Source organism: Molothrus ater, chromosome 15, assembly GCF_012460135.2.
Source record: "Molothrus ater isolate BHLD 08-10-18 breed brown headed cowbird chromosome 15, BPBGC_Mater_1.1, whole genome shotgun sequence".
NCBI lineage: Eukaryota > Metazoa > Chordata > Aves > Passeriformes > Icteridae > Molothrus > Molothrus ater.
In genome coordinates, this window is record NC_050492.2 from 506,428 (window position 1) to 520,275 (window position 13,848).

At 57.2% G+C, this 13,848-nt stretch overlaps 1 protein-coding gene across 1 annotated transcript; it reads left to right on the forward strand.

Annotated features, from left to right (window-relative positions):
• The first annotated feature begins 6,720 nt into the window (after positions 1-6,720).
• On the forward strand, positions 6,721-8,577 carry TLX3 (T cell leukemia homeobox 3). Its single transcript, XM_036391853.1, has 3 exons — positions 6,721-7,150; positions 7,535-7,778; positions 8,367-8,577. The coding sequence occupies exons 1-3, from the start codon at positions 6,721-6,723 to the stop codon at positions 8,575-8,577; spliced, it is 885 nt and encodes a 294-aa protein (XP_036247746.1).
• The last annotated feature ends 5,271 nt before the right edge of the window (positions 8,578-13,848 follow it).

Below are 13,848 nucleotides of genomic sequence, written 5' to 3' on the forward strand. Positions count from 1 at the left end.
CTCAGTGTATTATGTGGAAAAGCTACTATGTGCAATTACAAACTTGCTTTGGGATTGAGTTGAGTTTTCCATTATTTACCTAAGGAAAAAAAAATTCACATATTTGTCATGTTTGCTGACATTTGTGAATTCAATAACATTTCACCACTTCTTAGATAAGAATGGGAATTATTAATTGTGGCCAACAGGGAGAAAAAGTTCACACCTGTATTTCTTACAGGGCTTTTCCAGTTTTCTTCTTTGCAATTGTTACTTTTCTGCACATTTTCAAACGGCAGGAAGTACAGCTGGAAGGAAGGTGTTTCGTCAGGTTGCTGTTCACATTTGAGCTCAGTTCAAGAAAGGATTTCAGCCAAAGGCTCTGAGCTCCAGGAATGCTGAGCATCTGAGGAGTAATCCGTGGAGGTAAAGTGATGCATGGAGGCTACAGAAATCCATGGAGGTTGAAATCCATGGAAGTTACAGTAATCCACAGAGATTGCAGTAATCCATGGAGGCTACAGAAATCCACGGAGCATGTGTAATGCCTTATGCATTTTTTGAAAAGACATAATTGCCTTAAGGCCCTGGAATTTTTTTCTCCTTTAAAAACAGTGGAAACCATGGCATGGGGAATGTCAAAGGGAGATGCCGCTCAGAGCCCAAGCAATTTCCTCACAAAGAAGCAGAGTCAGCCTAAGTCTAGCAATGCAGAGAGTTGGGGACTGTAAAACAGGGCTGGTTCTCCCCCAGCTGTGTTTTATATCCTCGGAGAGCAAGGCAGGGCCTGCTGAGGTTCAGGTGAGTGCCCATTCCTGTGTGAGTCAGAACAAAGCCAGAGCCTGCCCTGGCTGGGCTCTGCTGCCTGGGGCAGGCACTGGGCTGAGCACACTGAATATGGGCCCTGCTTGCAAAGGAGGCTGTGAAGAGCTCAGCCCCAGCATATGCACACCTTCCAGGGTAATTCCTTGGCTTCATTAATGTTTTATTGCACAAGGAGTTTACGATGACAGCGAACCTCTCAAACTGCAGCGGGATAACACGCTTCCTCACCAGATTAAAAAATAATGCTGCTGTAGGTTTATGTACCGGGGTGTAGACTGCTGTTAAGAGGCACTGCTTTGACAAAATTCTTTTTGAGGTTTACAGAAAGCATAATAAAATATGTAAGTTACATTTCTACAAACAAAAGCTATAACATAAGTTATTTATAAGCATGAGATACAAATGGTATCACAATAAATAAACCTTAATGGATACCTGTGGCATCCATCCTAATGTAATTTGCCCAGCAAAAGTCATATTTAGTATAAAAACCTGGCAGCAGCTGCATGTTGGTATTTAAAATAGGAATGAAGGAAGGAAGGAAGCAGCTGCTTCCCCAGGCTTATCCCTGACCTGTGGTACCTCCCTGCCTTCCCCCTCACCTGGGGCTGGCACTGCTGCTCCCAGAAACCAGATGTCTCTGTGTCTTTCAGGGCTTGTCCACGATAATAGGATGTTCTCTGTCAGCTTCACTACAGTCTGATTTTATTAAAGGAGGCAGAAAGAAATGGAGCCCCATCTGCCCATCACCCTCTGCCCTTTCAGGGGTAGCTCCTTCCCTAGCACCTCCCTTGAAGCCTCCCCTTCTCACCTAGTCTCAGCCATTTGTGGAACAATGCATGGATTCTGAACTGAAATAAGGTTTTGGCTTTTTAAATATCACAGTTAAGGTTACCAACCCCACAGAGATGTGTTTTGGAACTGGGATTGAAACCACTAAGGAATGTTCATTTGTCAGAGGCTTTAGAACCCGTTAGCATTGGCTCTCTGAGTAGGGTTTAACTGCTTCCACCCACTGGCACATGGAGGACAGGGAGTTTTGCTGGAGCCTGTGTGTCTGGACCTTGGCTTATGGGGCAGGTGTCTCCTCCATCTTGGGGTATAGGGAATATCCCTTGTTCTGATGGGGAAAAGGCTGCTGAGGGCAGAGCTCCATGACCCTGCCCTCCCCTCTGCCTTCATGGGATGAGGGGAGGCAGGAGGGGGCACAGCCCTCCAAACCCAAAGGAAGGGGCAGAGGGGAATGACCTTTGGCTCTGCAGCATCGGAGCCCTTCCCTCAGAAAAAGAGCAGCTGATTTAACCCTTGTTAAAAAATAAAAGGGGCTTTTTGTCAGCTCTGCTGAGAGCCAGGAGCTGAGTGCCTGAGCCAGGTGCTGCCCCATGAGAGCACAGCCACAGCTGGCACCCAGGGTCCTGCTCCATCACTGGCATGGGGCAGCCAGGCCTCTGCTCTGTCCTGGGGCCTGTTGGCCTGTTGGCCATGGTGGGCCCCACCCAGGGCAGCTCATCACTGACCAGGAGGACCCCCAGGGTCTCACTGAGCCCTGCAGAAGGTACAAGGGTCAGGACCACATCTCCCTTTGGTGCACAAACCTCAGCCCTTGCCTGCCACTGCCCTCCACAGCTGGGCACATCTGGCTACAGGCAGAGTTCAGGCAGCAGGTAAGCTGCTCCTGGCTGTCCTGTTCCTCTTCCCCTGCTCATGCCAGGACAGAGATCACACATGTCCCTCTTCTGCATGAACACCAGCATCACCCACCAGCTGCACAGGAAGCTTCTAGGGCTATGGCTGAAAAGCAACATGTGTCCTCTGTTGTGCTGAATTCCACATGAGTTGTGTAATCACTCCAAACCATATGGGGTTTATGCAGCAATATCCATCCAGAAAAGGCTGTGGAGAACAGGACTGGCCTTGCCCAGCCTGAGAGCTGCTGCCAAAGACAGGAGACACAGCAGGAACTCTGGAGATACAGCAGGAACATCTCAGCATCTGCTACTGCTTCCTGGTGCAGGGGGTTATTTGCAGTGCTCATCACGTGGTTTGATTATCTCCTGCTACAGGAAGCACTTTTTAAAAGCTGAACGGTGGCATTGGCCACTGTCAGGCACATGGTGAGGGTCCTGCAAGGATAAGGGTCCTGCGAGGACATGGTGCTGCAAGGACACCCTCCCTCCAGACCCCTCATTGTTTTGATCCTGAGGACATTCCTAGGGCTGAGGAATGCCTGTGCACACCATTACCAAACCTGGTGACCGTGACAGGCTGCAGCACATTCCCTTCTTGTCACCTCCTGGCAGCCAGGCCTGGGAGCAGCTCTGGGTTTCAGGCATGAGTGAGAGAGCTGCCACATCTCTGTCCCCAGTGACTCCCAGTGACAGACTGGATAGGGGATTCTTCTGCCCAGTGGGACAGGGAGTGGTCACTCCCCTTCCACAGCTTTAGCTGCTTTTCTCCCTGCTTAACTCTGTCCCCACCCAGGGGGGCCCATCATACCTCCCATACCTCTGCAGGTGCCTGGGAGCAGCGCTCTCCAGACATGGTCAGTCCCTGTGCCCAGGCGTCCTGGCAGAGCTGGCTCAGCCACGGTCCCTGACAGGCCCAGGGAGCTGTGCCCCAGCATGACAGGGCTGCACCGTGTTCCTCTCTGCCAGCATCACACACTTGGCTCCACATCTGTTAATACCTGTACGATATTACCTGAAATTCTGAAAGCAGAATTTCACAGGGAATGACAATGCCACAGCAGCCTTCCCACACACCTCCAGAACTCTCCCTTCCCAACCCTCTCCTGCCTGCATGGCTCCAGTGGTCACCCGCTGGTGCTGTCCAGCTCTGTCCCCTGGTGCTGTCCAGCACTGTCCCCTGGTGCTGTCCAGCTCTGTCACCTGGTGCTGTCCAGCTCTGTCCCCCTGGTGCTGTCCAGCTCTGTCCCCTGGTGCTGTCCAGCTCTGTCCCCCTGGTGCTGTCCAGCTCTGTCACCTGGTGCTGTCTGTCACTATCCCCTAGTACTGTCTGTAACTATCCCCTAGTGCTGTCCAGCTCTGTCCTCTGGTGCTGTCTGTCACTATCCCCTGGTGCTGTCCAGCTCTGTCCCCGGGTGCTGCCCGGCTCTGTCCCCTGGTGCTGTCCAGCCCTTGCTGCCCGTGCGCTGGGTTAGAGGCACCTGCAGCTGCCCGCTCGTGGCTGGCACTCCCAGGCTGGGCATCACTGTGCCATGACAGCCATGGGCTCTGCTATTCTGTGCCACTCCATGCAAGGGCCAAGGCCAGGCCATGCCATGCTTTACTGTGCCATGGCTGGGGCCTGGCCAGAGCCCAGCTGGATGTGGCGTCTCTCACCTCCTTGTGATGGGAAGCTGCCTGGTTGCTGGTGCCCTGCGCCTGCCCGGGGGTCCCGCTGCCTCTCTGTGCCGCTGGAGCCAGCCCTGAGCGGGCTCAGGCCCCCCGATGGGCTGCATCGTAGCCCGGGTTCCGGTGGGCACTCCCAGCGGCGCAGCAGCACCGCCCCGCAGGCCGGCCCTGGCACTGCCGGGGCTCGCAGCAGGGCCGCGCCGGCGGGGCCGCGGATCCGGAGCGGGGCCGGGAGGGAAGCCCGGCACGGAGCCAAGGAGCGCTCACCTGCCATAGCGCAAGCGGACTTTGGGTCGGGAGGAGCCGCGGGGCTGTGCGTGGCTTTGCGGGCTCTGCGCGGTTGTGAGGGGGTTTATGCGGGCTCTGCGCGGGCTCTGCGCGGTTGTGAGGGTTTATGGAGGCTCTGCGCGGGCTCTGCGCGGGCTCTGCGCGCCCCCCGCCCGCAGAGGGGCGAGGGAGACGGCGCGGCTGCGGGAGAGCTGCATTTAAGGATACCATACGTCCGGGGTTATTAATTATAAAACATAATTAAAGTAAAACTACACAACGTCAACATATTAAATTTAAAAGCTAATATTAAAATAGCGTTAATATTTAATAAGGTAGCTGAGCGTTACAGAGCTGTACGCTGATACTCTATATTTAACTGTGTAAAACCAGGAGAGTTTTCTCAAAGAAAAATGTATTGTTTAGCTGATTATCAAAGACTCTGTGATATATTATCCATTTCACAAAAATAATATAGATATCTTTTTAAATATAGTAATAAAAACATACTAGTGCCTTTTAAATATACTATTACTTACCACCCCTTTTCATATTGTACTATCACAGACACTTTGGAATTGGTTTAAAAGCACATCATTCATTATTCAAAGCTCATCTTTGCATATTATTCCAGCTCAAGTCTGCCAGGCTCCCTGTGAAATCGTTCACAAAATTGATAACAGCAGACACACACGCAATAAAAAGATCGCCTTGGGCAGCCTGAGCTCCCATTATGCAGATCGAGCTGCAATTTTCTCTAACAAAGCCTGCCCTGATCCAGGACTGGGTGGCACTTTATTTATTTATTTATTTATTTATCCTCCACCGGTTGCCTTTTCTCTCTTTTTTTTTTTTTTAATTTCCTTTTTTCCCCCCTCTCCGTTTCCCTTCTGCCCCCGCCCCGTCGCCTCCCGCCCGCCCCGCCGGGCCGCCCGGAGCGGGGCCCCGAGGGCGCTGCGCCCGCGGCCTCTGCAGCTTGCGGGATCGCCTCAATCGGATTAGCTCCGCTCCGGGGAGCGGCGGCTGATGGCGGCTCCGCTGCCCGTCGCACCGAGCGGGGACAATCCGATTAGGGCCGGCCGGGGCCGCGGGTGGCATCCGGCGGTCCCGCCGGGGGATTGGGCGTTTACTGGTGGCGTTAATGACCGCCGGGCAAGGCGGGGCCGGTGTCCCTCGGCTCTCTCGACGGCCGGGGCCGGTACGCGCCTCCGTCAGCGCCCGCGCTAGGGAGCTCCGGGCGGCAGCTTCGCCGCGGCCGTCGGACCTCGTCGGGGCCGGAGCCTACTCCAACCCCGCGAGCCGTGCAGAGCACGGGGATCTCAAAAAAGGCACACCGGGCCCCTCTTTTGCCGTGGGGCCGCCGCGGAGCAGAGCCGCGCGGAGCGGGGCCCGCAGGTGCCGCCGGGGGGCTCCGAGCGCGGCGCCTGTGCCTGGCAGGTCCGTCCCGCTCGCTGCCGCTGCCGGCGAAACGATTGGGAACGTTGCGGTAATTGAATACAAAGGTTTAAAAACTAATCAAGTCCTTCCTGTCACCGCTCCGGCATCCCGGGCTCGCCCTGCCAGGTGCTGATCAAATGCCATTACATTCTATTAAGAGGGAAATTCTATTCCCTGTTTTCATTTCCCTTTATAAGAGAGAACTAAGTAAATGCACCGAGCGTTATTTAATTGTTAACGCCTTGAGTCCCGTTCGGCCGTCAGGGACCGGCTGCCAGCGCGCTCGGCAGCCGCGCCGGGCTCTATAAATTAAACCCAAACGGAATCTCGCCCTGCAGGGCTCCGGCCGCCCCCCAGGCTGGCCCCGGGAACGGCCTCGGCCCGCCGCTCCGCGCTGCCGTCGGGGCAGGGGCCTGGGCAGCCGCGGGCTGCGGGGACGGAGTCCCGCCTCGCAGGGTTTCCTCGGGCCGTCGGGGCCCGTGGTGGAGCGGGGCCGGGGCCCGGGCCGGGGCCGGGGCCGGGGCCCCCGACGTGCGGCCCTCGGCCCCGCCCCCGCCCCGCGCGGGGCCATTGTTCGCGCGCCCCTGTGATGTCACCGCGGCGGCGGCGGCCCCCGCGCCCGGGCGCGAGGCCGGTGCGGGGCGGCGGCAGCCAATGGGCGCGCGGAGGGCGGGCGGCGGCGGCCAATGGCGGCGGCGGGGGCGCACGCGGCGCGGGGCGCGCGGCGGCCCCCGGGCGGTGACGGGGCGGCGCGCGCGCGCTCCGCAAAGTTTGGTGTCGGCGGCGGGTCCGGCCGGGCCGCGAGCGCAGCGCGAGTGGCGGCGCCTCCACAGCGGCGCGAGGGCGGCGGTGGCGGAGGATGGACCCGCCGAGGATGGACCCGCCGGGGCCGGCGCAGGGCCAGCACCAGCACGAGCCCATCAGCTTCGGCATCGACCAGATCCTCAACAGCCCCGAGCAGGACAGTGCTCCCCCGCCGCCCCCCCGGGGCCCCGACGGTGCGACCTTCCTGGGCGGCCCTGGCGGCCGCGGCGGTGCGCCCTACCCGGCCCTGCCGGCCCCCTTCCCGGCCATCGCCGCGCCCTTCGAGGACTCGGGATCGTACAGTGTGAACCTCAGTCTGGCCCCGGCCGGCGTGATCCGGGTGCCGGCGCACAGGCCCATCCCCGGGGCCGTGCCGCCGCCCATCTCCAGCGCCATCCCGGCCATGCCTGCCGTGCCCAGTCTGGGCAGCCTCAACTTCCCCTGGATGGAGAGCAGCAGGCGCTTCGTCAAGGACAGGTTCACAGGTAAGGCGCCGGGGCGGAGCGCGCGAGCCGGCTCCCGACAACGAACGGAAGGGCCAATAAAAAATATAAAACGAAATAATAACAGTAATGCGAGTAAGAATAAAAGCAAAGGCGGCCGCTGGATGCTTCCCTTCCCCGCGCTCACAGCGAGGCGAAAAATCGCTCTCCTCACGGCGTGGCTAGCGCGGGGCGACCCGGGGGGCGGCCGGGCCCCGGTCGTCTCCGTAGCTCTTCGATGAGAGGTGGAAGCGGGACCCCGGGGAGCCACGGTCCCTCCGGGGGCCGGCGGGGCGCGGGCGGCCGGCGGGCAGAGCGGCGGCCCCGGGGGGGGCGGCCGGCACCGTGCGGGCGCGGGGCTGACCCCTGTGCTTCCCCCCCGGGCAGCGGCGGCGGCACTGACGCCCTTCACCGTGACACGGCGGATCGGGCATCCTTACCAGAACCGGACTCCGCCGAAGCGCAAGAAACCGCGGACATCCTTCTCCCGGGTGCAGATCTGCGAGCTGGAGAAGCGCTTCCATCGGCAGAAGTACCTGGCCTCGGCCGAGCGCGCTGCCCTCGCCAAGTCCCTCAAGATGACGGACGCCCAGGTGAAGACCTGGTTCCAGAACCGGCGCACCAAGTGGCGGTGAGTCCCGTGCCCCCGGAGCCGCCCCGTCCTGCCGCTGCCCCCGGCGGCGTCCCCCGCCCGCCGCCCTGCGAGTCCCGCTCCGGCCGGGGTCGCCCCCCTTGCCAGCTGCTAGCAGGCAAACCGTTTGGGGTGAATTTTTATTATAATACTATCATAATTATGATTGTTATTATCGTTATATATTTCTTTTTCGATAGTCCCCCATTCGGAAAACGGGGGATTGTTAGTAAAAACGAGGGATTCTTCGAAATAACGGGGAATTTTTTGAAGAAACGGGGAAACAATTTGAAAAAAAAAAATCGAGGGAATGTTGGGAGAAAAAGGGGGAATATTTGGAAACGGGATTACTGGGTAACGGCGGGTTTCCAGGCTCTTCCCGCCGCCCACAGTCCCTCCGTTGTCGGTCAAGCGGTGGCCGCCCGGCGGTGCCTGGCCCCGGAAGGACGCGCCAGCCGCCCTGCCTGGTTCCCGCGACCACCGGGCCGGCCCCGGCCCCGGTCCCGATCTCGGGCCGGCCGCTCCCCGCGGAGTCCCGGGCGGAGCGTGCCTCGTGTCCGGGCGCGGGCTGAGCGTGTCCCCCGGCAGGCGGCAGACGGCGGAGGAGCGGGAGGCCGAGCGGCAGCAGGCGAGCCGGCTGATGCTGCAGCTGCAGCACGACGCCTTCCAGAAGTCGCTGAACGAGTCGATCCAGCCCGACCCGCTGTGCCTGCACAACTCGTCGCTGTTCGCGCTGCAGAACCTGCAGCCCTGGGAGGAGGAGAGCGCCAAGATCCCCCCGGTCACCTCCCTCGTCTGAGCCCAGCAGACGGGGCACGCAGCGGACTGGCCCGCGGAGCGCGGTCGGCGGCTCCCCCTGCCCCGGGGCCGCGGCTCCCCCGACGGGGCGGGTGGCGGGGCGGCGAGTGGCGCCAGCGGGGCTGACACCGGGATCGGGTCCGACCGGAGCCGCTTCCCCGAGGCCGGCGCGGAGAGGAGCCGCTTGTATATTTGTGTCGATGTTCCACTAGGAAGGGAAATATGTCACTTTTTGTAAGAAGTGTTAATACTTTAATTTATTTATGCATCGAGATTTTGGGCACTATTAATATGGAATTATATAAAACCTCGATTATTTATATCGAAATCTGAACATAGGTATTTTGTGTTGGCTTTGGAACAAAAGGCTATTTTTTTCCTGTTCTGAGGATAGTGTAAAGAAAAAATACCTCCCTATCACTTAGCGGAGGGGACTCGGTGGAGCCGGTGATGACTCATTAGCTTCGGAAACCCTATTAAACTGAAAAGCGGTAGCTCCCATCTGTCCCAGGTGAAGTTAATGTCAGCTGTAATTTATTCACCGTAGTAAAAAGGGCTCCTTCCAGGCACCACACGCCGTTCTGTCCTCACCTTCCCAGCCGATGAGCTTTAGCGCCCCGAAACAGCGCTCGCTTCCCTGCGCCACCGGCTCTCGAGAAAGCGCCTTATGTTTCATAATAAAGAAGATTTGGGGTTGACACAGACCATGTATAATACTTTGTACTTGCCGAGACGTGTAAATAAACGTTTTCTTTACAAATGTCTCTCCGCTCTCTGCCTGCCGCTGCGCCGGGGAGAGCCGAGCCGAGCCGAGCCCGCCGGGCCGGGCGCTGCGGGCCGGGCAGTGGCCGGCGGCCGCCGCAGAGCCTCGGCTGCGGCGAGGAGGGAGGAGGGAAGCCGAAATGGGGGCGGCAGAGGACCAGGGAGTGGAGCCGGGACGGCGGGCGGACTCGGAGCGGGGCTGTGGCGGCGGGGCCGGCGCGGTTGTGCGCGGTGCTGCCGCTCTCCGTCGGTGCGGGGGGAAGCGGCCGGGAGCGATCCCGGCTTTGGGACACCGTGGGCAGCGCCGCGTGGGAGCGAGAGGTGGCCGGGAGGGGGGAGTGCGGGGCCGTCGCCCCCCGGAGCGGGCGCCGGTGCAGGCCCCGCCGGTCCCCGGTAATTTCTCCCCATCAGCTACGCGGTCCCGACTCGCCCGCCGGCGGAGCCCGGTGGTTTTCGTTTTGCTGCCTTTTCTGCGCCGGCAGCGGGACGGCGGTGGCTGCGGCCGAGGCTCCTGTCCTTGCCCCCAGCCCCGTTGTGCAGGGGGATTTTTAAGAACAACGTCCCGTCGTTCTCGGGCCCGGGTACCTCGGCCTCCAACAACGGAGGAAGCTGCAAAACTGACATTTTTAGAAAGCAGCCACGACCAGGCGGGTTTCCCCCGGCCACGGACAGGAGCCGGCGCTCCCGTGGCCGCGTTCCCGGGAGAGGGGCTCTGCCGCTGCCTCGGCCGCAGCCCGGCCCCGGTCACCGGGAGGCTGTAGGAGTGTAACGCCATTCCCGGGCTCGCCCGGCCCCGGCTGCGGCGCAGGGCAGTCAAGGACCAGGCAGCCATGCAGGACGAGGGATGGATAAAATAATTTCCCTAACTGGTTCTTTCCTCAGCGGTACCAGGGCACGGGCTCCGGTCGATTTGGTTTGTCGGGGGCAGGCTGTGGAGGGCCCACGGCAGGGCCAAATCCAGTTACACCAGGACGATGGTGCTGGGCCCGACCGGTGCCATCCGCCAGCCAGAATGTGCCGCCTAAGCTGAAACACCGATCGAGGGGAGGTCTCTGGTGGGGAAAAAATTAAAAACAACGGGGAAATCTATACCGGGCGACGGAGTGCGAGGGACCGCCGCACTCCGATCCTCTGTCCCCAGCAGCTCCCCGCCACTGCTGCGCCCCAGCCCCAGCCCGGCCCCGTTCGGTGCATTCGTTATCCCACCGCCCTTCGCTGCGCGGCCATGCCGGGGCTGCCGGCCCTCGGCCTTCCCCTCCGCATCAGCACCCAATGCGGGCACAGAGGGAGAGAGCCCACGGGTACCGTACACAGAACAGCCCGAGAACCCCCAGTGTCAGTGAAAGCGGGGAAGAATCCGGCTCTGAATGGGGATGGAATACACGGGCACACATGTTCACGTGTGTATTGGTGTTGCGTTCTATCTGCACCGTCGAACATCTGTAAAGTGCGTTTAGTTCAATACATCGTTTTTCTTTTACTGCTCGAACATCCCACAACTACAAGCCTCTACGTTCCCGATTTCCCTGCAGTTTTTCCCAAACTGCTGTAAGCCCAGGAGCAGTGTATTTGCGGAGAACAAAACGCTGCTGCGCTCTTCAGGAACCGGCTTTGTGACGGGCGAGGATCCTGCGCAAAGCCACGGGATGCTTACAGCCCTGTAATGAACGGCAGTGCCAAGTGGGTCTGAGCTCGGCAGGGACAGCCCAGGAGGTCCCCTCGCCATTGCTGCCCATGGGCTGTGCCACAGGCAGCGAGATTGAGCCTCAGGGCACCCCAATTTGTCAAAGGATTTCATAAATCACAACCAAACTTCCATTTCAACCATCTGAGTAGTCATCAAATAGCGGGATTTATGTCCCGGGAGCTGCCTTGGGCTTGCTGGTGTTTGTGCCTAGTGTCTTTGTTCCCGAGGAGCTGTCTCGAGGTGAATTTTGAGCTGTGCTGAGGACGAGGGACGCAGGCTGCCGCGTGCATCCGTGTCTCCTACGACAAGAGTGCGTGGGCGGTACAGGGGTTCGACGTGTGCGGCCGTGCTGAGGGGGACACAAGTGGGGGTTACCTCCAATTACTCTGCCCAGTTAATCCAGTGTTTACAGGAGCCTCAGGGAAACACCAGTTGGAACAAACACAGGGTATTTGTCCATGTGGATGAGAGCAGTGTTCCCTGCCGGCCTGGTTCAGGTGTGACAGGATTGTCTGACGATCCCTGCTGTGTCTCTCTGAAGGTCTGTCAATAGAGAGAGAGATGCCTGAACGGACCTGCACAGACTTTAGACCCTACCAGCTTGAGCCTTTTCATCCCAGGAATTGTAATTGTGAAGCATTTGAGTGCCAGGTGGAGGAGAGGACACATTTTGGGAGTGGGCTGGCTGTTGTCCTGATCCTGTTGATTGTCCTGTCCACATTTTGCACTTGGGCTGTGCTCGACAACTTAAATCGAGCTGTTGTGTATGGGCAGCCATTTGACTTCCCAATTTCTGAAACACCCTTCTGGCAGCACAGGCACTGGCTAGCTGTGGGGGAGCATGTGGGGAGCATGGCTTATCTCTCACCCCCCCCCCCCCCCCATCACTAAATGCTCCTTTACGTCTGTGGGAGACTCCTTAAAGTGCTCCAGTCAGCCTTGGAAGAGATCAGTGGTGTGCAGGCAGGGTGAGGGCAGCAGAAGCTCCTGCAGCTGTACTGCAGCATGGCTGTTTCAGGGTAGGCAGTGAAAGTCATGATGGAGATGTGGTCTGAGAGTGCTGAAGATGCTGCACTTCCCATCAAGCTGAGTTTTAATCTGTTGATGCTTGATGCTGCTATGAAATTGATAATTCGTAGCATTTGGATCTTTCCCAAGCAGTCTTAAATCTGCAAGTGAAATACCTCTGTGAATTTATGTTTTGAAAAGCCCATTCTATGTACCCAAATTCCTCTGTTTGGAAGTTTTAAGCCCAGAAACACTTTCTTGTACAAGGATGGAAAAATACAATGAGAATTAAGGATTATAGAACTGTCAGTGGGACTTAATTTTGGACAGGTGGTTTTCCAAGCTTTGCTTAATTGTTTGTGTGAATGATCTCCCGCGTAGGGCTGAGCAGCTCCGTGGGTGGATGCAGAAGGCAGAGCTTGGCAAACTGGAGGAACATCAACCATCTCCTCAGAGCTCCTCCTGCCTTTGCTGTGAGCCCCAGCTCAAAGCAGCCCCTGTGCCATGCCCTCATGCAAAAACACTCTGGATAAAAATGGCTCCACAATTTGCCTCTCTCAGCATTATTTTGTGCCCAGGGTATTAGATGTTACAAAGTAATGCGTGGTGATCAAATCTGTATAGGCAATTCTTTTCCTAAATGGGCCCTAAAATCAATGGGTTATTAGCTCTCCTCCACTCCGTGATGAAAGCCTGGTCCTGTTAAACATGCAAACTACACAATATTCAATGTCTTGGTTTACAAAAGTGTTTTTCTCAGCTAGGTCATAATTTAGCTCATTTATAGATGACATAAATAATACTGAGATTTACATCACACCTCTGAACTTTCCCCGAAGCATTTATTTCTGCACCAAAATCATCCCCTCTGCTGAGGAGTAATAATTTAAGGGCTGTGACTCACTCAGGTGAGCACTTGCTCATGTAGCTGTTCCTCCTCAGTCAGTAGATTATGTGCTGCCTGAGTTGGACCAGGTGGGTGAAGTATTTGCTTCTGTGCAGGTGGGCATTTTTTGAGGAAGAGGTATTTACACCCTTGGTTTAGGCTATTTGGAGCATTTCCCTTCAATGCTGTGCGTTGCCCAGTCTTTTGAGTCTTTTAAGCTCCTATCTTTTTTGTGACTCAGCAGCAAAATAAATATTTCTACTTGGTGCCCAGTTGTTTTTGGGTATCTGGATTTGCCTCCTGATTGGCACCCAGGTGGCTTTGATGGGCAGAGCTATAGTGCACTTTGTGGCAGTTTGGCACCTATGTGCTTTTCTCCCCTTTTTGAGAGGGTCTCAGCATTTCTAAACATTTCAGATATCTTAAAAATCTGTTGTTAAGATCAGAGCAGTAATGGTATTTAGATAAATACTCCCATTAATTTAATTTTAGTATGAGAAATAAAATAGTCTTCCCAGATCATTGTTACAAAATAAGCCAGCTGCCTAAAGGCATCTCTGCATTCAGAACTGTCCACATGTCCTTTGCAGGCTGTGCCCAGAGCTGGAAATGCTGGGAGTGCCAAGCAGAGACATTTGAGAGGAATCTGTGCTCTTCAGGCAGCACAGATGGAAGTTTCCACACTTCTGCAGGAGGGGTGTGAGCTGTGCTCCACCTCAGCCCCACAAACTGTGTGATCACAGAATCAGGGAATGGTTTGGGTTGGAAGGGACCTTAAAGCTCGTCCCGTTCCACCCCCTGCCATGGGCAGGGACACCTTCTGTAGCCCAGACTGCTCCAAGCCCCATCCAGCCTGGCCTTGGACATTTTGGTGTAGGTGGTGTTGGGTGTCCACAGACTGTGCTTCACTGAATGGAGCCTGAGCTTGC

What these genes read in the sequence shown, in the direction of transcription:
- TLX3 (XM_036391853.1), top strand. Translation starts at nt 6,721, where the DNA reads ATGGACCCGCCGAGGATGGACCCGCCGGGGCCGGCGCAGGGCCAGCAC. An exon ending in CGTCAAGGACAGGTTCACAG is followed by an intron (nt 7,151 to 7,534) that starts GTAAGGCGCCGG and finishes CCCCCCGGGCAG; the next exon opens with CGGCGGCGGCACTGACGCCC. An exon ending in AACCGGCGCACCAAGTGGCG is followed by an intron (nt 7,779 to 8,366) that starts GTGAGTCCCGTG and finishes GTCCCCCGGCAG; the next exon opens with GCGGCAGACGGCGGAGGAGC.